The sequence below is a fragment of the Lissotriton helveticus genome, chromosome 8 (assembly GCF_964261635.1).
Source record: "Lissotriton helveticus chromosome 8, aLisHel1.1, whole genome shotgun sequence".
Classification (NCBI taxonomy): Eukaryota; Metazoa; Chordata; class Amphibia; order Caudata; family Salamandridae; genus Lissotriton; species Lissotriton helveticus.
Genome location: NC_136069.1, coordinates 449,123,192 through 449,148,021, shown reverse-complemented (window position 1 = coordinate 449,148,021; position 24,830 = coordinate 449,123,192). Strand labels below are relative to the sequence as shown.

The 24,830-nt window shown below is 47.1% G+C and overlaps 1 protein-coding gene across 1 annotated transcript in view; it reads left to right on the top strand.

The window, feature by feature from the left end:
• LOC144772768 (purine nucleoside phosphorylase LACC1-like) overlaps positions 1 to 24,830 on the top strand; it is an 87,320-nt gene that overhangs the window by 30,485 nt on the left and 32,005 nt on the right. Inside the window, exons 3-4 of the mRNA XM_078657319.1 lie at positions 18,964 to 19,145; positions 19,534 to 19,699. Of these exons, the coding sequence (XP_078513445.1) occupies positions 18,964 to 19,145; positions 19,534 to 19,699 (348 nt within the window). The remainder of the gene's footprint in view (positions 1 to 18,963; positions 19,146 to 19,533; positions 19,700 to 24,830) is intronic.

Here is a 24,830-nt window from a genome sequence, read left to right as displayed (position 1 = left end):
CTACCTGGAGAATTCCATGAGTGTCAGTTGGTGTGGTCTGGTCAGCTGGCGAGGATTGTACTCAGCTGTGTCTCACATTAAATCTACTTATAACCAACCAGAAGTATCCTGTCATCTGTACTGTAATATTTACAACAAAAACCCCACACGAAATCAGCAGTAACCATTCTCAAACAGGAAAGAGAAACATATACAAAGGTCCATCAGTGAGCACGCATTAATTAGGAATGTGTTATGTTTTGCAACACAGATTTGTATAGCGCTCTACTGTCATTAGTATGCATTTGCAGCACTGTGGTGGTGGTGAATAATTCGTGCATTTGGTTGCAGTGTGGGTTGGGGTGTATGTGTGTATCCGGAGATCTTTTACAGTTTGGATACATGTCAGCTGAAGCGTTGGAGCGTCAATGTCCGGCTTGGGGGTTGTATATTAAGTAACTCAGACTATGGTGTTGTGCTAGAGCCCTAAGCACCACTTTGGGCTTCTAGGCCCAGGCCATCGGGGTGCTGTCACTCCGAGGGGCCTTCTTATACTCAGCCCGGTAGGGAGTCCGTGGAATCTCCAGGGACTTTCACATGCCTCTGCATCTCCCCAGGCCCCTCCTTACCTCACCCACCAGCAGTTTACATTGTGATGCAAACCCCGGCGAAAGAAACCACCATTTAGGAGCCCAAAGCTTCCTGAACTCAAAGGTGGGCGTCCCCATTGGTGTCCTCTTACAGCTCACGGAGGATGGCGTGATTAGCGTAGGGCTGACTGGATGAGCTCGACTCACACTTTGTGCTCATATAGCACACTGATTGCTTTGTTTACAGTCTTGTAAAACTGTAGATAAAGCTTCAGTGAAGTGCTGTTGCTCCCACTGCCCCTGCTCTTCAGCTTCCTCCCGGGTCTGCCAGTTTCACCATAGACGTATGTCTCTCTCTCTAGGTCCTTGCTTTATTTATTTATTTGCAGTTTTATATAGCGCGAACTCGATTCGAATGTATTGGAGTGCTTTACGTGAACATCAGTTATATTAAACAAGGTCAAAATCATTTATCAGGCACGGGGAGATTAAATGATTTGCTCAGATCTGGACGCCCTGACTAGAACCTGCGACCACAATTCAAAAGTAGACAATGCTGAGTGTGCGTGAGGCCACATCCTTCCCTCCCCTCTTAGGGCCTCCCTGGAGCACCTATGAGGCTCACTATACGTGTGGCACCTTGAACCCCTTCTCATTTTTAGGCAACTGAGCTATGCGTCCTGGGATATTTCAATTCTGCTTCAAAGTTACAACACTCTCTCACACACGCTCAGCACCACCACAGCACCACCACAGCACCACTCCGCACCACCACATTACCACTCAGCATCACCACAGCACCACTCAGCTCCACCACAGCACCACTCAGCACCACCACAGCATCACCACAGCATCACTCAGCACCACCACAGCATCACTCAGCACCACCACAGCATCACTCAGCACCACCACATTATCACTCAGCACCACCACATTATCACTCAGCACCACCACATTCACTCTGCACCACCCCAGCATCACTCAGCACCACAACAGCATCACTCAGCACCACCACAGCATCACTCAGCACCACCACAGCATCACTCAGCACCACCTCAGCACCACCACAGCATCACTCAGCGCCAACCCAGCATCACTCAGCACCACCACAGCACCACTCTGGAACACTACAGCATCACTCAGGGCCTCCACAGCATCACTCAGGGCCTCCACGGTATCACTCAGGGCCTCCACAGCATCACTCAGGGCCTCCACAGCATCACTCAGGGCCTCCACAGCATCACTCAGGGCCTCCACAGCATCACTCAGGGCCTCCACAGCATCACTCAGGGCCTCCACAGCATCACCATCACTCGGGCACCACCACATCACTCAGCGCCACCACAGCATCAATCTGTGCAACCATTCAACAACAACTGGTTCAAATATGTTCTCTCAATGTTTCAAGCTTTATTACAAATGTCACAAAAAAATGTTAATATTTCACTTCTGTACTTGGATTTTCGTCACAATAAAATACACTGAACATAATCTTCACAAAAGTTATTTACAAAAGTTAAAGCTATTGCCATTATAAATTACAATCACTTTTATATAAGTATTAATTATTTAAAAAAATTAAAAGCCATTGTTATTTGTAATATCAATACATCTAAGTCACGTAAATACAAAACATGTTGCATTACAAATTCTATAGGTGTCACATTTGCGAAAGTTATAACTATTGGCATTGTAAATGACAAAGCTATTAATTTAGCTATTTTGAAAACCAACACATAAATAAAAAAATTGTCATTCACAAGACCAATAGCTCAAACTCATTCTCCGAAGTATTCTTCTTCGCCTCCTCCTCACCCTCTCTTCCCTTTCCTTCTTTTATATCTTTTCCTCCTCTGTTTTCAACAGCCAATCCCCAAACATCCCTAATCTTTCTCCTTTTTGTTCTTCTTCTTGTTCCCTTACTTCTAGTTATTATATTACCTTCTCGTCTCCTATTTTATTTTTGGTTCTCCTCTCATGTCCCTACTTGTTTTTAGAAGGCTCACAGGCAGCACTAAGCCGGGAAGTTATAAACCACCTGTTATATTTGCATAACAACCATGCGAGAAGCCTCGGAAACGAACTCAGCATCACTCAACACCACAGCATTACTCCGCACCACTCAATGCCACAGCATCACTCAACGCCACATCACTCTGCAACACTCAACGCCACAGCATCACTCAGCACCACTCAACGCCACAGCATCACTCAACGCCACATCACTCTGCAACACTCAACGCCACAGCATCACTCAGCACCACTCAACGCCACAGCATCACCCAACGTCACAGTATCACTCGGCACCACTCAGCACCACTCCATGCCACAGCACCACTCCATGCAACAGCACCACTCCATGCCACAGCACCACTCCATGCCACAGCACCACTCCATGCCACAGCACCACTCCATGCCACAGCACCACTCCATGCCACAGCACCACTCCATGCCACAGCACCACTCCACGCCACAGCACCACTCCACGCCACAGCACCACTCAACGCCACAGCACCACTCAATTCCACAGCACCCCTCAACGCCACTGAATGCCACAGCATCCCTCAGCACCACTGAACGCCACAGCATCACTCAGCACCACTGAATACCACAGCGTCACTGTGCAACCATTCAACAACTGGTTCAAATATGTTCTCTCATTGTTTCAAGCTTTATTACAAATGTCACTAAAAGATGTTAATATTTCACTTCTGTTCTTGGATTTTCATCACAATAAAATACACTGAACATAATCTTCACAAAAGTTATTTACAAAAGTTTAAGCTATTGCCATTATAAATTACAATAACTTTTATTTAAGTATGAATTATTTAAAAAAAAATAAAAGCCATTGGTATTTGTAATATCAATACATCTAAGTCACGTAAATACAACACATATTGCATTACAAATGCTATATGTATCACAGTTGCGAAAGTTAAAACTATTGGCATTGTAAATGACAAAGCTATTAATTTCGCTATTTTCAAAACCAACACATGAATTTAAAGAAAATCATTTACAATACCAATAGCTCAAACTTTCCTAATGCGAGACCTATTGCATTGCTAATGCTTGTTTGTGAAGTGACAAGTGAGGTAGTGAGAGTGTTTATTGAATTAAAAATGTCTAGATTGTGTCTAGCTGACTCTGCTAGAGTGACTCATGTTACTGCCCAATGGTGAAAGGGGACTGGGAATGGATGGAGAGTTTTGGTTTTCATCTTCTTTCATATCATCCTCGATTTGGGCTGGGGCATCATCCTTCCCTTCAATGTCTTTCGCTGAGGAATGTCCCTCCCTCCCTCTCTAGTTTCTCTTTCTCATAGGAAGCTGAGGGCTTTTAAAGGTTCCACCCTTTAGCTGTAACTCCATGGCTAATGTCCATAGCTTTGCACAACACCCTTAGATCACAGATTTTCAGAGCTAGAATGACTGACAGGCCTAAATTCTTGCTAGTCTCCATTGTGCCTAACCTTTTACTTGGAAGTTGGGACTATTTTAAAACTATTCTTTTTTTCCTAAGTCTTTTGTATTACTGTTGTAATAGGGTCTACCTAGGGCCCTAAAATTCCAATTTCAAGAATAAAAAAGAAAAATAAATTAATGTTTTTAAAAATATCTTTTTATTGATTTTGTGAAAAACACAAACAACAATCTGCATCGAAAATTTGTTTACAGACATGACTGAACATGGCAGATATTTTGGACTTCCGTTACAGGTAAGTGAGTTCGTACTAATGCATATCATATACTCATTGGCGAGGCTAGGTCATCATCTGTGTGGATAATTGGTGCAGCACAAATGTCTGCCCTGTACGTATTTCACTTAGCCCAAACTTGTGGCCACTTCCGAGGGCACCCTTGTGCTATATTCACCGTCTTCTCCCGGAAAATGCCCCAGTCCATGTTACGCTTCCAGCTCGTGACACCAGGGGCTGCATTTCCTCCCCACATCTGCGCTATGTCCCTCTTGGCGACTGTGTTACCAAGTGTGACCCATAGTTTTCCCGCCCCTTCCAGGTCTGTGGGTTCTCACACATTTAACAAGCATCTTTTGGCCTCTGGGTTTATAGTTTTGTGCAGGACTTCACTCATGACCCTGTGAATCCCTCTCCAAAATCTCTGAATGTGCCTGCATTCCCATAGGATATGTATAAATATGGCTACCTGCCCACAGTTACGCCTACAATTAACATTGTCTCCCCTCCCCATGTGGGCCAGCTGCGGCTCTGTTATGTAGATTCAGTGGAGAATCTTCAGTTGCACCAGGCGGAGGCGAGCATAGATTGCCACCTCTTTGGAAGAGGCCACAGCTTCATTCCATTCCTCGTCATCCACCAGGAGGCCGTCAGCATCCCACGTCTCACGCAACTTGGCTAGGAGGTCTGGTGCATTGTTGACAAGTTTCTTGTAGGTCAGGGAGATGGCTTTCTGAGGGAGGAGCCCGTCCAGCAGTCTGTCCTCCAGTGGGGAGGAATCAGGTAAAGGGGGCCCTTCTCCGATGGCGGTTGTCAAGGCATGACGTATTTGGAGATAGCGGAAGAACTCCGTGTCTGCGAGTTCATATTGCTGTTTTAGTTGGTCGAATCTGAGCATCTGCTCCTTCACCCATAGTTCGCCTACTTTTGTTAGTCCAATAAGGTCCCACTTGTCGAAACCCTTAGAGGAGTGAAGCCCACCCAACTGAGCGTGACTCTAAAGTTAATAGTGGGTTTCTTGTGCAAAAATCACTTATGACCAAGTGATACGGCGAAACACAAGTTCAGGATCCCACAGCTGTAACACCAGTGTAGGTAGGTGAAGTATTGTGGTGATGCTGGTTGGGCTGCGCCATTCAATACTCTCACAATACCCCAAAGATGGTCCTTGGCTTCACAATAAATCCTTAGCTTAGTCCTGGTAGTTTGTTAAGGAGCAGTCTGAATTTACTAGCGGAACATGTGTTGAGCATTTCAAAATAACAACATAGATAATAAGTAATTGGCACGGTTTGAAAGAAATCCGACACCAATTTATAGAAATAAAGCTGATTTTTATATAAATATAGACCCCAAAATGAAGAGAATCCGATTAGTACAATCAGAGTTATGAATTTTAGAAGTAATAATAAATCACTACAAATCAATACTGCAAAACTTTAGCTTTGCGGTCAATGGTAAACGACACTAGTGACAATCGGTGACTTGCAGGTTGAATTGTGTGGAACTCAAGGAGGGTAAAGGTGATGTTGGTCCCAGGAACAAGCCATGACAGTGAGTTTGATTTGACCGGGCTTGAGAAGCCGGGTGCAGATTTGTCCTGGCTGTCCATGTGGCTGAAAGTGGGAGCCACTGGGCTGCTGATTTAACTGTTTACAAGGTACTGGTGGGGAAACCAGTGCAAAAAGTCGACAATGAAGCCACTGCTGATATCGGATGTAGGTTTTAGGATTTAGCGGCGTTAGGGGTGTGTGCGCAAGTGGCCAATGGGCTATTAGCTCCAGCGGTTGGTCTGCCCCTGAGGTGACCTCATCCGGGCGTGTGAATCTCCTTTTTGGGTTTCGCCTGCCGAAAGGCTGCGCTCTGCGCAGCTTTTCAGCGCAGGTGAAATCCTATGTCTACACTAAGCACTTCGGGAACGTCCCCCGGCTCTCATTGGCTAGCTCCATAAATGGAGGCTAGCCATTGAGTGCCGGATCTGTCCGTCAAGGCCGGACCAGATTCGGGGGCGTTCCCGAGATTTTTTCCCTGGGCGGAGATGCGCTGTCCATTCCCGCCCCCTCCGTGTGCCTCCCCGCCCCACCCTCGCTGTCCTGTGCACGTTTCCTGCAGTCCGTGTCCCCTCCCGCCGTCCGTGTCCTCTCCCGCCCCCCTCCCGCCCTCCGTGTCGTCTCCCGCCCCCCTCCCGTCCTCCGTGTCGTCTCCCGCCCCCCTCCCGCCCTCCGTGTCGTCTCCCGCCCCCCTCCCGCCCTCCGTGTCATCTCCCGCCCTCCGTGTCGTCTCCCGCCCCCCTCCCGCCCTCCGTGTCATCTCCGTGTCATCTCCCGCCCTCCGTGTCGTCTCCCGACCCCTGTGTCCTCGCAAACTGCGGCTGCGGTAGTCCGGAGGAGCGGAGTTGCGGTAAGGAGACATGGGGGAGTGATTAATACAGTCCGCCGAGAAGGCCGCGTCCCAGGCGTGGTACTGGGCAGCGCCGACGGTATTCACGCGAGACCGGGGCTCGCTTTGCGGCCTAGGTCGGACGAACGATGAGTATAGCGTATACTAAGTATACAGGAAAACTGGTTCTTTTGTTCTAGTGCAGACGCCGGAGGGGGTGTGGTGGTTTTAAAAATCAGAGCCTGTGTGCGGGCCTTCGCGGAGCTGGACCGTCGGGCCTTGGAGCACTCTCGTCATACCTTTCACACCGAAGTGAAACATTGGATCCCTACCGGTGCACCAGGAGCCCTGCCTCCCTGGAGATTTCCCCTTCCTTATTTACAAGTAAGGGGCGTGGGCATAGCGATGGTGGTCGCCACAATTGCATATTATAGATAGTGTCTGTTTATCATGGCAGTATATATATATGTGTGTGTGTGTATGGGATCTTAGAGAGGGATACGAACAGGACTAGATATTGTCTAGGCAAAAACCACAAGTGGGACGTCTTTCCAGTGTTGTTTGTTATGTGAGCGATTAGGGCAGAAACCTCGAATCCGGCGCTTCTCACTCATACATAACAGGGCTGAGCAGAGCCTAACACAGGGGGCAAAGTCTCACCCTGGAGAGACCATGAGAACCGCGCCCTCCCGCTGGGGGCATGCACATCTCACCTTCACACAGGGATCGTGAGCCTTATCATAAGCGTCTCGCCCAGAGAGCCCGAGGTCCTCCCCCTCCCCAAGAATAGTTCCCAATCCCAGGGCCCGGCTGTTGCCTCGCGCGGTCTACGGCGCCTGATGTAGCAAGGTGTATGCTGACTCCCGGGCAGGAGGCGCTCCCCGCTCCCCCCTCCCTCCCCCCTCCCTCCCCCCTCCCTCCCTCCCCCCCCCCCCCCCCTCGCACCCAGGGAGTCTGGCCTGGATCCACCTCTCAGTGGGTGATTCATGTGAAAGCCAACAGGGCGGTCTCCCTTTTCTTAGCTCATAGCCTCCGGTTTCACAACATCCAGACTGACTCACGTCCAACCTTCCTCACAGGCTCCATATTCCCAGTCGCGGTCCTGGCCTCACACCTACAGCCTCGAGCCACACCCCTCAGTATTATTCGTCGCCTAGACTCAGTCACTCACTGCCCGCCTCCAAGCGCACCCGTAGCCTCCAGTCACAGCCTCCGAGCCCTCAGACTGGCTCCGCCCCGGGTCCGTCGCAGCATTTTCATCCTTTGACCTCAGTCACGGCCTGTAGCTTGACTCGCAGACTCGGATCCCGCTCTTCCTTGCCTTCCATCACCGCCCCTACACCATTTGGAATCTCGTTTCTCACTCGAACCTGTGTGAGACCAAAAAAAATCATGCTCATGCCCTCGACTGACGGAGGAGCTCCGTCCATCATTGTCAGCCACCTGGACCTCAGTCCGCGATCTGACCCACTCCAGCACATACACCCAGCCTTGCCCCACACCCACCCTAGCCTTCGGCCTCCATCTCTGCCTTCGGCTCCGCTCCCAGCCCGGTCTGTTCACAGCCTTGGGGCCCACCGGGTGACATATACAACCACTAGCAACAATCAGAGGCCTCACTCTTACCCCGAGGAGGCGCGATGATACTGTTGAGATGAGAAGTCATCCGGAAACATGGCTCGGACCGGAACCGAGGGAGGTTCAGGTAAGACGTGAGGAGGAAATAAAGATGGCACTGGGTGATCTACAACTGAAATGATCTTGGGTGTACGTTTATAGAAGCAGACGGTAATTTCACGGCCCTGATTTGGACAAGATCAGAGTTGAAAGTGAGAACTTTTAGAGCTGTGCCTTGAGTTGTGTAAAAACTAGAAGGTCGTGGTGTTTGGTACAACACGAGTTTGATACATATCACTTCTTTATTTAGTCCAAGGCTTTGGGTAGTGCTTGTTATTTATTACTAATTAAGTCCGTAGGATTGCGAACAGACGTAGCATATTTAAAACGTGCCTAGGTTACTAGGAAGGTATTGTGCGCAGGATACCGGGCGCTTCAACCTCTTTGGTCCTCTAACTGGATAAGGCAGCTCTTGAGGTCAAGGGATTTGGCTGTAGTAAGATAGCGAGAGTGCTCTTTTCGATAATTCAATGTTGGAAGGATCAGGAGGAGATTGTTGCTAGGGATGGTGTCCGACAGAGCGCGGTCTTTGCAAAGGAGCTCATATTTCGAAATGTTTTTGTGAATGTGAAGTATGGCGGAGAAGGTCCTGATCGCTGAGTTAGTATTCTATTTACTGTGGCGATACCTTGCAGTCTTGGTACATGTAGAGAGAAGTACGTTTCTCAACAGAATTTTAATATTTGTTGTACACTCTTCTCCATAGTTGAGACCAATAAAGCAGCTCTACTCAAGCGTTTCGTATAGTAATAACGCTTTGCTCTAAGATGTGCTTCCATTAAACGTATATAAACACTGACATTTTAAACCGTGGACCGGCTTAAGTGGTTTACATTGCTTGAGAATATGCATTGATGTGTATTTTAAACATTTCTTCCCATACTGAGGGAAAAGGGTTTACCTCCTGTTTCTTAGTGGCATTTATTCTTTGATTGGTGCTGTCCAGTAAAGAGATCGTTGCATTTAATTATATAATGCAGGGATGTGAGTCAGCATGTACCCATACAAGCCTTACCATATATCTCCCCAGCTACTTGTGAAGGCATTACTGAAATAAGTAAACTTAATTCCATCAGCCTACTTCGATCTAGGTCTGTAGAACCCAAGCACAGCAAAATGCGAGCAGCACTCTTAAAATATATATTTCGTTAACTTAAGTGAAAGTTAGAGCACTCAATTACTTACTATTGGTTGCCTTCATCTTTCCTTTATCGTTCGTTTGCACGTGAAAGTTTATTTGTGTGTTTGTCACTTCGATGGAGCATGGACCTCTAGGCTCACCCATAGGCACCCTGGCACTGAAAACAGATGTTTATTGTTACCCAATTCAATAGTACTCAGTTTATCGACCTAAGAAGGATGAATGGCTGAGTGGGTCCACCGGAATTTGAACCTGTGACCATGAGGTTGTACACAGGTCCCAGCAGTGTTCGCATTAGTCCACTGAGACACCAGACCCAGCTCCATGAAGGTATTCTAGATGCTCAGGGCCCCTTAGCAGGCATATGATGCCATGTTAGCTCCAGTTACTCCCCACCTGCCTCACTTCTACTCGTCGGTCCTGCCTGTACTCTGGACGTTATGCGCAAGCTGTCGCTTCCCTCTTCTTCTCAACATGCGCTATCACTGCACACATCCTCTCCACACACGGCCTCTCTGCACATGCCGCTCTCCATATAATCTCTCTGCACAGGGCCATGTGTAGAGAGGGCAAGTGAAGATAAGGCATGTGTAAAGAGGGCGTGTTCAGAGGGTGTTTTCCAGAGAGGCACTCCATATTTCTGTGTAAAGTAAAACACATCAACGTTTTACACATAATTCAAAGAAGTTAGAAAAGACCATTTGTCAAAAGCAATACCAAAAGCTCAAACTTTAACAAAGGCGAAACCATTGCATTGTAAATGCTTGTCTACCCTACGCTCTCTATTCTGCCTCTTTTAAAAATGGCAGAAACCTTCCTTAGCTGAACAGCCCAGGTAACCCACCCTAGAGGCGTGGCTAGCCTCCTGAATGCCTAGTTTTCTCTCCTGCCAGGGTGCAAATGTGCCTGGGGGCAGGGGGGAAGGCTGTCTCATTCTTTGGGAAGCAGCCTGCTGCATATGACATGAGGTGAAGGCTTTGATACTCACCGCCTTGATGTGCTACTTCATTAGTCATGCTGTCAGGAAGGGAGGTGTGACCAGGCCATTGTTTCTGACTCCTGGGTGAGTTCACACCTCCTGGCAGGGGGTTGGATTCCTTTATTGACAGCAGCTGCTCCTTGGCATCCAGAGCACAGGAAAGGCTGGGGTGTCCAGGTGGGTAACCTCTAAGGTAGCCACTTGCATGGATGCCACATCGTCCTTTCCACAAGATTCATGTAACGTGATGAGGCACGGTGTTTGATACCAAACATTACCTATTTCGGCAGTACCATAATGGAGCTGGGAACCTCATGTTTGCCCGGGTGCCAGTCAGTGTTATCCTGGTTATCCTGGTATTTAATGGTAAAGGCCACTATAGGGACATATAAGCTTACAACTGATATGTCCTCACCTTTCATATTTTGCACCCTGCCTCCTAGGCTTACGGGTGACTGGGATATATTAAAGATAATGCATTGTCGAGGGCAAAGCAGAGTTATATCTGCAGCCTGCAATGTCAGGCCTGCTGTCAGTAGTTTACATGGGTCATGCAGGGTGGCACAAACAGTGCTTCAGGCCCAGGTGACCCCTGTTACACCCATGCCCTAGGTGCCACTGGTACCACATACCAGGGACTTATAAGGTGGTTAAAGTGCTTGCCAATTGATTGGGGTTGCCAATTCACATATATTGGTACGGCAAGTAAGAGCACCGACAGTGAATCTCTGACCTGCACACAGTTCACTCTTTATTTTAATCATTTGTAACTTATAAATATATTTTTAACTTGTAATTTGCTTTTACTCGGGAGCACTCCCTTTTAACAGAATCGTTTTTAAGTCTGTATGAATTTGAATCTGTTTTGCACTGCAACTTGACTTTTGCTCACCTTGTAAGGGATCCTGCTCCTCCCCTTGCATGAACCATAGAGTGTGAGTGGGACTCGCTCACCGTGGAGTTTTGGTTGAGGTTGGAGGCAGGCGGTCTAGTTGCCGACTCCACCTCTCATTTAAATGTTCAATCCGGGCCGGGCGCACCACGGACGCGCACGACTATGACCAGGGGCCAGACATTCTGGTTCATATAACACAGTTACCTACATATGCTCTAGAGTGCAGCTACTAGAAATTAAGCCTAACTAGATCAACCCTCTGCGCCCCCAGGTAAGAATAGACAATGCCATGGTTCCCTGCCTCACTTGCGGTTATAAGACTACCACTAATACTAGCCTGAGAAGCCAAGTGTGAGTCAATATAGATAAAGAAGGTAGCTGGAAGATGGGACTGATAAATGCTCGTTCTATGTTAAAACATCTATCTGATATCCGAGTCCCTCTGGAGGAAGAACCTCTAGACATACTGTTTGTGACTGAAACCTGGCTTAACACTAGCTCAGGCCCTGATATCCATCTTGCCCTTCCACCCGGCTATCAGCTACAAAGACAGGACCGTACAGATTGAGTCGGGGTGGCATTACAGTCATTTATAATGATGCAGACAAATGCACCTTATCCAACTTTATGCTTCCTGATTGTGAAAGCCCCCAGTTCAGTATAGTCTTATCACCCCTCCTACACAATTTCGGGAGTACTGATCTACAGGCCCACAGTCGCTAGTAGCAGATTTTTAGAGTCACTACTTGATCAAATATCCAGTCTTACAATAGAGAAGACTCGACTGACAATCCTCTGTGATTTTAATCTTCATGCAGACAAGCACAACTCCAATCATATTAGACAGCTGCATGGCGACATGGAAGCATTGCAATGTGCCCAACTTGTAACTCTACCTACCCACGATAAAGGCCATACTTTGAATTTTATTTTCTCTAATGATCCACAACTCATAGTCTCTAAACCCCTGCCAGTACCCTGGTCAGACCATTGTTTAATTAAGTTCACTTTACCTAGGCCTCTGCAAGTGCAAACACCTCTAGGTCAAAGTATTACTAAGAGTAGTTGGTCTAAAGTAGACCATAAAACATGGCAAACCATTCTCAAGGAAAGTTCCCCTATCCTCTTGGGGAACCTAGACGAGAAATGCCAGCAGTGGGAACACTGGATTACCCAATCCGCCAATATCTGTGCACCAAAAAGAACCTTTGATAGCAAACCTCTCTCTAAAATCACCCCGTGGTATAATGAGCAGCTTCTTGCCCTAAAAAAACTATGCAAAAAATTAGAGAAAGGCTGGAGGAAAAACCATGACCCCTCTCTCAAATCTGATTACAAGTTGTGAATCAGATCATACCATAATAAAATGAAGACCGCCCAATTCAAATTTCATGGAGAAAAAATAGCCCGGGCAGTTACCTCCCCTAAGGAATTTTTCAAGGTAATAAAAACCCTGTCCAACCCACACGAAAATACAATTGCCCCTCTTACTTCTATTAAAAGATGCAATGACATCGCAGCCTATTTTTCCAACAAGGTGACAGAAATATACGATCAATTCCCCAAAAACAGGAAACCTACCACGGTTACAACTATTAAACTGCCCCCTATCTCTTCCCTAACTTTTTTCCAAGATTAGTAGAAGAGAAGGTACAACAGCTTCTTAGGACAATCAAATCGGGCTCTCCATTGGACCAAGTGCCCCCTCGAATCCTATTGGACGTGCTTGATATTCTTTCACCTTCAGTGACTGAACTTCTCGATCTCTCCCTATGCCGATGACACCCAGCGACTGGTTTCTTTTTCTAATGGCTCTGAAGTTAGAAATAACCAACTACCTATCTGTCTGGAGAGAGTGGTGAGTTGGATGTCCAACAGCTGACTGAAGGGGGGGGGGGGGGGGAAGCGGAGTTCATGTTGCTCGGAGATCCAGGCATCCACTCACCTCTGATACACTGGCCCAAATGCATGGGAGATCCTCCCATTGCCAAATCTGCCATAAAAAACCTGGGGATTTGGCTGGAGGACTCGCTGACACTGGTTTGTCAATCCAGGAAAATCTCGGGGTACTGTTTTTCCCTGCTTAAGATGTTAAGGAAAATCATTGATCTAATCCCTGAGAAAAATGGTGATACAATCCCTCCTCATCTTGCGTATGTCACTTGGAGGCTGCCAGTGGTACAGAATGCAGCTTCTAGGCTTCTTTTGAAGATCCCCAACTGCATCTCTGTTAAAGAAGCACTTCAACAGCTCCACTGGCTGCCTATTGAGGCTAGAGTAAAGTTTAAAACTCTTTGCATAGCTCTTAAAGCTAAGAACAACACTTGGCCCGACAAACTGAGGAACCTTATATCCAGGTACATCCCTTCCAGGCATCTTAGATCCACCCATCAACAGCTCCTTAAGACTACTGGAGTTAAAAGAGCCAGATGGGGAGGCAGATCTTTCGCCCATCTGATACCTAGGCTGTGGAATACCCTCCCACTTGAAATTCGAGTCGCTCCTCCTGAATTGGCCTTCAGGAAAAATCTGAAAACCTGGCTTTTTCCACAGTAATTAGCATTGGCTCAGCTCGTCACTGTCTGTAATCCTTTTAGCTCTGGGAAGCCCTTGGGCAGCCATGCACTCTACAAATTCATTAAATAGAAATAGAAAAATATTGTTTTTTAGGAAGAGAGCATGGGCATAGGAGACTGGGCATCAGTCTCCAGTGAACTTTGAGTCATAACCATCAGCAGTAGAGCAAAAAGTCGGAGGGGGTGGCCATACAAAAATAGCACTTTTCTAAACGTATGATATAGCCACTGCCTTCAATCTATAATTATACCAGAGTCCTGCCTTGGCTTAATATTGTACCCAGTTTTTTTTTTCCACAACCGTTTTTATTGAAAGTTCAGGCAGGCATAGATACAGTTCTCCACAATCAGGAGGACACTGTCAGTGATAGACAAATAGTAGAATGACCAGAAGCCCAAACTTTGAAGCACCCCCCTCCCCATCCCCTGTCCCACCAACCCCCATAAACATACCCCAACTCCCTTCCCCGACTACCCGCCCCTTATCCCACCCTAACCCCGTGCACGTGTTCACAGTACATCAAATACATGGATAAGGCAATGTATGCGTCAGACATCGACCTAGGTCCCCAGGTCCCCATCTGGAGGTAGCACATCATCTATGTCAGCTGGGGGATCCAGAGTCAGCCCCCTGTAGTCCGCCCACCGCTTCCAGATCTTATAATGTTTCCGGGGGCACCCCCTGGCCTCAAACACAGGTAATTCCAGCCCCATAAGAAAATCCAGTCCCGCCTTCCAGGCGCTAAGTGGGGGGGCACGATCACTCTTCCAAGCTCTCGCCAGATCTCGCTTAGCTACAACCAACCCCAGGAACAGGAGATGTCGTTTGTAGATGTTGCCTCCCACATTCTCCAGGACATGGAGGAGGCCCAGTCTAGGCGTACGAGGGAGGTCCCACCCCAGCACTTCCGACAGACAGTTCCACACCCCATTCCAAAATCGGGTCAGACCTCCACAAGACCACACTGTATGTAGTAGTGTACCTCGTTCAGCTCCACAACGCAAGCACTCTGGGGCGGCAATGAGGCCCGCCCTCCACAACCTCTCTCTAGTGTAGTATGCCCTATGCAGGTATTTAAACTGTGTAAATCTGAGGCGTACAGCTATGGCAGCCCCACGGGGGGGACTCAAGGGCCTCCCGCCAATCATCTTCATCCAAGGGGCCAACATCAGTCTCCCAGGAGGCCTTCAGCGACAGGAGGGAAGAAGAGCAGTGTGTAACCAGCGTTCGATATATTTGAGAAACTTTTTTATCACCCAGGTCCCCCATGAAAAGTTTGGCCTCAATTGGGCTGAATTCGGGAAGCTGGTCCATCCCCACTAGACTTGGGCCGAGTGCATGGCGGAACTGGAGGTATCTGAAAAATTGGGTCTTGGACATATGGAATTCGGAGCTGAGGTCCTGAAAGGATTTGAGTGTAGTCCCCGTGAGGACATGGCCGAGTGAAGAGATCCCGATAGCATCCCAACCTCCAAAGCCCGACAGGGAGGCCAGTGCTGGAAGTTGTCCGTTATTCCACAGCGGAGTCTCGGCCGTCAGCCTGCCCCACCAACCCATGCGGCGCAGTGCTTGTCTCCATATTGCGAAGACCACCTGGGTGACCCGCGGCAGCGCCCTCCTCCGCCTGGCCGAGTATAATAGTGTATGTAGCGTGGCATTTCCCATCAGGAAATGTTCTAATGCATATGCCGGGTCACTGTGGTCTCCATACCACCACTCATTGAGCACCAGGAGATGAGAGGCTTGGTAATAGGACAGGAGGTCAGAAGTAGCCAGACCTCCACAATATGTGGAGAGAAAGCACGTCCGCAGTGCCACTCTAGAGGCACCCCCGGCCCACAGAAATCGGCCAAGTACCAAATTAACACGACGGAACCACTGTGGGTCAATCCTGTGTGGGTGGTTCTGTAGTTGGTAGAGGAGCCGTGGCACCATCTTAAAGATGGTGGATCTGCCATAAATATTAAGGGGCATGCGTGACCAGGCCTTAATGTCCAATTGGACCTTGTCCCATACCGGCTGCACGTTACGTTCCCACGCCACCGCAGCAGAGTCCGACAGGAAGACGCCTAGGTATTTTAGACCACCGGCTGCCATCCGTAGAGCCGCGGCCCATGGGTATGTCTCCGGTTCATCACCCAGCACCCACAGGGTCGATTTGCGTGGATTGAGGAAGAGCCCCGAAACCTCGCCAAACCCTTGCATCATGTCCAGTATGCGAGGGCCAGATCGGTGAAGATCGGTCATCAAGAAAAGGACATCATCCGCATACAAGGCAATGCGGTCCGACAGTTCTGCCCCCCATACAAAGCCCCGATACTGTGCGTCTAGACGTACTCGTGCGGCCAATGGCTCCATGGCCAGTGCGAAGAGGTAGGGGGAAAGGGGGCACCCCTGACGAGTACCCCTGGCAATTGGGAACTTCTCAGAGACCGCTCCAGAGACGCGCACTGAGGCGGTGATGTCCGTATATAGCAGCCTCACATAGGAGATGAACACCAGCCCCAAGTTGAGGAGCGGCAGGAGAGCAAAGAGATAGGTCCAGCTGACCGAATCAAATGCCCTGTCGATATCAGCGAGCAGCAGCGCTGCCCGATCCCCGGTCGCCCCTACAGCGTCCACCGCAGCCTGTGCACGCCGAATGTTGTGTCTCGTCGCCCGGTGTGGCATAAAGCCTGCCTCGTCCGGGTGGACCAGGAATATTGTACCCAGTTTTAAGCAGTATCCCCACCAATCCAGCCAGTTCTAATTTGGTAGTGTTACTTGATGTAGAGGCCATGTTTTTTCCAAAGTCCTGTTAAAAGAGCTGAAATACTAGTTTTCTTCACTCAATCAAATTCCCTTCAGTGAAACTGGGTTCCAACTATCCACAGGAACAATCAGTAACATTACAAACCTCAACATAATCATGGAAAAAGCGGTTTACATCATCATTAACCGTTGGCTGCTGCCGTCGGCCATTGGCTGACGGCAGCACTACCTCGCTGGTGCTGCCGTCGGCCAATGGCCAACGTGACCGCGCCCGTTTTTTAAAACGGCCGCACTGCCGCAAAAAAGCGGAAGCAGCCAACGGGTTAACATATGTTTCCTTTGTCAATTTTAAATCTTCATTTAACAGAGTAAGCTAAAATCATTTATGCAAACAAATGAGTATACCACCTCTGTGCAATACAGATGCTGTATGCAAACACTTGGGTGACGGTAAAGGTTGCGGCTGGTAATGTAATTTTGGCTTGAATGTATGAAGCGCGTGGTCTCTAGCAAGAGTGTGTGCTAACACCCAAGGTTGCGCACAATTTACTTAGAATATCACATTCGATTTCTTAAGCAACGGGATTACAGTTACTTGTTTTCATCATGCTACTGGTGCAGGTGAGAATCTGAATGACTGTGTTTATCATCAAAGGAAAGAGTTGTTGGGTAAGATCCAGAAGGGATCCAGGCTTAATAGCCAAATTAGTGTTACATATGCTTAACATTTACCTGGGCAAATCGAGCACGAGTAGGAGAGTTACTTCCTGGCTTGGAGACTCCCAGACATCAAATTGGGGAAAGCTTTGGAGAAAGGCTGCCTGCATTCTCAGGATGCTTACTTGCCTTGTGCTCTACGGTGAAGTTCATTCCTTGAAGGGAGATGGACCACCCAAAAGTCTTAAGGTTCCTGCCTGTCATAGTCCTCAAACGCTCAGGTTGCGTTACAGCAGTCTTCCACTCCTGTCTGCCATTTTAGCTGATCTTGAAGTCTTAGATCTAGTAATCCTAAAGCTTTCCCACCAATGTAAGCTATTTTCTTTGAGCCACATGATGGTCCGTCTATATTGGCTAGTCATTTGTGAGTTCTTTTATTTACTATTGATGTGCCTGGGCCCTGATGCAATTGCACTTCAGCTGGATAGTGAAGTTACTCCCATTGTGCACACTCCAAGTGTAGTTTGGTCAAGCAGTGTTATTTCACGTGGCTGTAGCTGTCTTTGAACTAAGATATTTCAATACAGTATGACACAGCAACTGCACATAATGAACTCCAACTGCATTCAGAACTATTAGTTTAAGAAAACCTATTTAGCGAGCTCAAGTGCATTTGTAAAGCTTGGAGGCTTTACCTGTGAGCATTAGAAATTCAGATAAAAACAACCTTGCAGTATCCACTGAACGCGATTGATTTAGTGTTTTTGGTTGTTCAGTTTTATTTTTCTGGGTTAATTCTGAAAACAGTTATAGGCAAATCATATATACCATCTGTGATGTTTGAGATTTTCCACAACTTTACTGCGATTGCGATGACCTTTGACTCCTGTACTAGTTCCTCCCTTTGCTTTGAGGTCAAGGACAGTGGTATAGTGGGTTGATCCCAAGCTGCAGAGATCTGCTTAAAACCCACCACCAAATAAAATCATATTCGAATATAAAGGGAAAACTGGTCCAAGTCAGATGTCTAGTGTCTTACTGTGGCTACACAAGATTTGATGGCTGTTGACCGGGTAAACTGGTCTCATTTCAGCGTGAACAAGATACACCGTCAAGTGACCTAGGTTACTGGTTCCATATAATGGCTACTGGTGCTGGAAGTGGACTTAACTATGACCTTATTTATGGACTCCTTTGTCCACACTTTCAGTTCACCACTGCAGGTGTAAGTAAAAGCAAGCCTTTAAAATGGTGATTGATTTTGGACTCTCAACTGAACTGGTGGGGAAGGTAATCTGCAAGATACCGTGGCGCACACTGCAAAATACTTGTGAATACCGCACAACTCAATGTTCTGTTTAGTCTTGTCCTCCTTTAAGGGAGATCTTGTAGTTTTGTTTTAATACTGTAATTCATCCCATCATTTGATTCCTGTTGCACCAAAACATCAATTATGTAATAAAGTACAGTGTTGCATGTGTTAGGATTTAATGAAAGGGTATGTGTAAAAGATTACATTGAGAATATTTAAATTAAGGAACACCTTGAATTCTTTCCCATTTTCAATAAGATTTCTGCTTTTTGTAGAAGCTTCCACAGTGCCTGGAGTTGTGTTTAATATATCGTTTTAATCAACAGATAAAATATTCATGCATGGTTTCAGCACTAGAACCGGTGGAATTTCGTACCTTCCCAATCTGACTTCCTTAAACTTATACAGCAGCGGCAATCGAAGGGATCCGAAAGCGGTGACTGCAGAAAACCTGCGTCGTTTAGCAAAGGCCGTGGGATTTAATCCAGAAACGTTTCACCTTGTGAAGGTAAAAAAAAGTGTTAAAGATTTAAACAATTTAAGGTCAATAATTTAGCACATGATTTTGCTTAGACATAGAAATTGTCCGCAGGAAAGGATGTTAACATTCAGAATACATAGTATGCTTGTACAGGAAATTTGTATCATCGGGGAGGCTTAATATATTAATAAATATATATAGATTCTATATAACATCACTGATTATTTGACTATGCAGTAACAAGTCTTGTTTTTCCATCTGCCAGCAAGTATGTAGACATTGTACAGTTCCAGGCGGAGTTTCAGGGATCATAACGTACACCATTCCATTTCTACAATGAGCAAGTTTTCATCCATGCAGTAATAGCTTGTGTTAGAACCTTATAACTGTTCTTATTTCACCCCCGCAATGATAGGCTGGTCATGCCAGTGATGTGTGGATCATGGGAAAGACTGAACCTGACAGCTATGATGGGATAGTAACCAATCAGAGAGGTGTCACTTTAGCAGCGCCAGGTGCAGACTGCACACCTTTGCTTTTTTCCGATCCAGTAAAAAAAGCATATGGTGCTGCGCACTCAGGTAAACTTGATTTGTAACCCTCGAAAAAGCAATTGAAGGTCGGGAGGAAGCAATTGTGGGGCATCTCTTTTGCTTTCAATTCAGTATAAATGTATTTAAAATGTTGGCTTTTTAGTGTCCTAAAGTCTTCCAAGTAATTTGGAAAGGCAAGATATTGTAGCATATTGTGTGCATGCTGCTTGCAAATGTGGCACCAAATATTAGAATTTAAGGTAATTCTATAAAGGCAAGAATGGAGCTTTAACATATGAAATATTGTTGCTTTCAGAGCTCTTGTATGCTTCCTGGAAAACCTTAATGTTTTCAGTTTCTCATTTTTAATGTAGTGACACTGCTATTCTTCTTATACTCTTGCATACAGAGAACTTTACTCTTTTCTCTACACCATATTGTTACAAACACATAGTGACACAACTCCTTACAGTACTACTGATAGTTTTAGGTCTTTCTTCCTTAATGCTAGAGCCACTGACATAATTTCATATAGTACTACAAGCAAGCATTATGAGACAGATTTGATCTTTTATGATGTTAGACAGTGAATTTGTTTTACTCGCTTTGTGCTGCAGGTAAGGTGACAGCATTGCCCTCTTGTGGTTTTGAACTCCCTTTCTATTTCAGTGTGTTAAAGATTATTAATTACATTTCTTTCTCATGATGTTTTATAACAGAAACACAATTTTTTCTTTTTCTCTTGTTGCCAGATACAGTGATTTAATCTCCCTTACTCCGACCTTATACTGTCACATATCTTAGTGTTTCTCTCGTTCTTTCTCTCTCTGTGCCCATCTCGTGTTCTCTGTCATCAGAGCACTAACCACACATCTCGGGAGTACTGCAATAAGATTCTCATCAGAACAATCAACTAGTTATTGCAAAAAATATATTCTGACTCTTCAAAATCACTGTGCATAGTAGATTAGTCGAAATCTTTAAAATGGTCAGACAAGTTTCTTCCGTATGATTTTTAAAACAGTTTTTTGCTAAACTCAGAGTTGATCTTTCCTATACTGTGAAATACAAATGATAACAGAAAGAACAATGCCTAGGAACATGAAACAATGGTTAATATTATGTTTAAGTTAGGAGGTAACATGGTCTTTCCGTGTGGGTGTTGAAAAACCGGAGAAGGAAGTAACAAAGGAAATTCATTATCGTTCATTAAGCAAAAGTATTGCAATGTAAACCAGACAGAAGTAGAATTATTTCAACAGTATTATTCATGTGAAATAAAAATCAAGTAAGTCCACGCATTTGGAAAAGTTAAGCAGAACAGCAACATAATGAATACACCCAGTACTAAATTACGGCTTAAACTCAAAATGTGGCAACCAAAACTACCTAGCAACCCCGTCAGGTGTAGTATGTAAAAATCCTCTCAAAACTGACAATAAACCAACTTAAGCTGATCACAAACACTTTTATCAGATGTCATCCCCTGGAGTGAGCAAAAGTATGACTTGAGAAATATTGTTTGTTGTTCCTTCTTGTACACTTCTACTGCAATACAGAGTAAATCTTAACTGCAGCTTTTCCTAAGAACTGCTTGATGATGCTCTGCTATGGGCCTATTCCTGTGGCTGAGTAAGAGACCTCCACAGAGCAGGCAGTATTCCATTTTGAAGAGCAGGTGTGAGAAATTGGATTGTTTGGTTGTAGGGGGTTTGAGACCGTAGGCAACAGCCACAATCCTAGTCAGGGTGAACCACAAAAAGTCACTTATGTTACCCTGCGCATAACCCTCTGGTAGCTTGACACAAAAGAAGTCAGACTTCACTTAGAACTGATGTGTAAAGTATGTATACAGCACTTAAACAGCGATAAAGTGAAAACGCAACACAAGAAAAATTCCATAGTAATAGAGTAAAGTTAATTATCTGACTTCAAAATGACAAAAGTCGAATCAGTAGAACCAAAGTAATGACTTTTTAAAGTTTAAAGTGAAAAATCGCCCCTGAAAAATTCCAAGGATCAACCGCAGACTTGTAGCCGTGCGTGACTGGGGCAAAGTTGAAAGTTATGTCTGACCACAATGGAGCGCTGTTCGCATACACAAAGTGGATCGGGCCCGGTCTCCGCTTATCTTCGGACTTTGAAGAATTTTAGAGGGAAAATATCTTGGAAGGTAAAGTTTAGCAGGCCAAGGCAGCCAGCAGTGTCTGAGAAGAGAAGGAGGTGTTGTCGTATAAGAGCCGCTGGGCGAAGCCATGATGAAGATTTCGGACTAGGATCTTACGTTAAGTTGAAAATCTCCAGCAGAACAAAGCTGCAGCCTGGAGCAGACAAGTGTTCCACTAGGCCGGATACCCCTTCTGCCCAGGAGCAGCTGACCAGGATTTGGTGCTGTGGAGAGGAGCATAGCGGGAGCTGCGGTGAAGTCAGGCCAAAGGGCAATGCGCCTTAGCAAGCAGGTAGGTCACGGTCTCCTCTTGGTTCTCAGGGTAATGTTAGGCAGAAACTTTTCTAAGTTAAGAGTTTTGAATTTGGGCTATCTCAGCACTTATAGTACCACTTTCAAGGGTCCAGGACTGGAGGGGCACCGCTGAAGGATCAGGACTCACTCAGGCTGGGTCAGGTGCAGGTTCAAGATGGTTGGTGCCTTCTCCGTCCCTGAGGCTGTGACCAGGAGGCCAGCCAACTAGCCATTGAAGTCACTCTTGAAGTCTTGGGTTCAAACAAGGAAGCAGGTCTCAAGCAGCAGGAAAGTCTGAGGGCACAAGACAGAATTCAGACAGTAGGGCAGTCTCTTGGTGCAGCAGCACAGTACTCTGGAGTACACCGCAGGTCACAGGCAGCAAGGCAGCTCCTTGAGAGTCCTTCCACAGGTCCAGAAGTCAATCAATCAGGGCGTTTGTACCCATGAGGGTTTCAAGGTGCTGAGGGTGGCTACTGATCCGTCTAGGCGCTGGGGTTCAGTCGAAGAGGCAGGTCTTGAGCTCCTTCTTGAGTTGGGTAAGCTACGGGGATTGCCTGGGGTGGAGAGGCAGGGTGTTCCAGGTCTTAGTGGCAAGGTAGGAGAAGGATTTTCCTCCGGCTCTAGTCTTGTGGATCCGTGGCACCGTGGCCAGGGCCAGTTGAGCGGACGTGTCTGGTGCATACGTGGAATGAGAGGCTGTGGTTCAGATATGCTGGTCTTGCGTCATGGAGGGCTTTGTGGGCGTGTGAGAGGAGCTTGAATGTGATTCTTTTGTTAACTGAGATCCAGTGGATTTCTCAACGGTGTTCAGTGATGTGGCTGTGGTGGGGGATGTTGAGGACCAGTCTGGGTGCAGCACTTTGAACATTCTGTAGTTTCCTGAGGAGTTTCTGGGTGACGCCGGCTCAGAGTGCGTTGCCGTAGCCAAGTCTGGTGCTGATGAGCGCGTGGGTGACTGTGTTTCTGGATTCAGTGGGGGTCCATCTGAATGTCTATTGAAGCAGGCGGAATGTTTAGAAGCATGATGAGGATACAGCATTGATCTGGCGGTTTGTGAGTGAGGAGTCTATTGTGAGGCCAAGCTTTTTGCGTGGTCTGTTGAGGCGGAGGGCAGAGGGGTTCCCAATGTGGCGGGTCATCAGGAGTCATCCCAAGCTGAAGGAGTGGGTCCCATGATGAGGACCTCTGTCTTGTCCGAGTTGAGTTTCTGAGGCAACTATCTTTCATCCAGGTGACAACGGCCTTCATCCTGCAGTGGAAGTTGTTTCTGGCCGCTGTGTGTTTATTTATGAGGGAAAGGATCAGCTCGGCGTAGGAGATGTTGAGTCCGTGGTTCCTGACTATAGCTGCGAGTGGGCCATGTAGACGCTGAGGCACTTTGCAGCTGATCTCTGTGGGTTCTGAGAGAAACTGAGGTAGTCTGATTTGCTGTGTTCGACCGGTGAGAAAAGAGTGGATCCGGTCCAGTGCCCTGTCGCAGAGTCTGGAGTCATGAAGTCTCGTGAAAATGGTGTGGTGGGAGATGGTGTCGAAGGTGCTGAGAGATCCAGAGGATGAGGGTTATGGTTACGCCCCGGTTGAGGAGAGAATGGATGTCTTCGGTGGCAGCGAGGAGTGCAGTTTCGATGCTGTGATTGCTTCGGAAGCCGATTGGGGGAGGTCCAGGACGTGGTTCACTACGATGAACTCTGAGAGTCGGGCATTTGATGGCCTTCGAGGTGGCCTTGGCTGGGATGGGGAGCAGGGCGATGGGTCTTGAATCTTTGAGTTGTTGGGTCGGCGGGTGGCTTCTTCAGCAGGGGGTTGATCTTGGCGTATTTCAAGTCATTAGGGAAGGTGGCGGTCTTGATGGAGTCGTTGGCGCCGAAAAGCTCGGGTGCGATGGAGGTGGCTGCTCTATGAAACATGTGGTGCGGACATGGGTCCGAGGGGGCTCCGAAGTGAATGCTCTTCATGGTATTGAGTTGGTCGTCTGTGGTAGGCAGGGTCCTGTTGAGCAAGATCCGTTGGGGTGCGGCATGGTTGAGTGAAGTTGTGTTGGGCATGGTGGGAGGGTCTTGGGTGTCGAAGCTGTCGTAGTTCTGCCTGATCTTGTGGTGGAAGAAGGTGCAGAGGTCCTGGGAGGGTGGGATGTCTGTTGTCTTGTGGTTGGACCTGGCAAATCCTAGATGATGGCGAAGAGGTCTTTTCTGTTGTGTGCATTAGCATTGATTCTGTCTTGGAGGGACGTTTTCTTTGTAGTTTTGTGGAGGAAGTGGTGTGCCTTGACAGGTGCTTTGAAGGTTGTGTGGGTTTCCGGGGTTTTATTGTTCCTCGATCTCTTCTCCAGTCATCTACAGGTGCTTTTGGACTTGTGGAGGACGGGAGTGAACCAGCTGGCTTCTTGAGGAGTGCCAGAGCAGTTGTAGATCCATTGGTGAAGGTTTTGTGCTGACGTATTCGCGTCGGTGGATGTCGGCGGTGTGGTAGTGCTGAGAGAGGCTTGTGAGATATTCTTCGGTGACCTTGTTCCAGCTTCGGCGGGGGCAGTGGTGAACGGTGGGTTTGGTTAAGGCGAAGTGCACACAGTGGTAGTCAGTCCTGGTGGTGTGACTGTAGGTGATGTTTTCGCTAGAGGAGAAGACTTGTTTGAGCATGTGCCCTGCTGCATGGGTTAGAGAGGTGACTAACTCCTATGTTGGTGAGGTTCTCCAGAAGGGATGCAGTGTTCTGGTC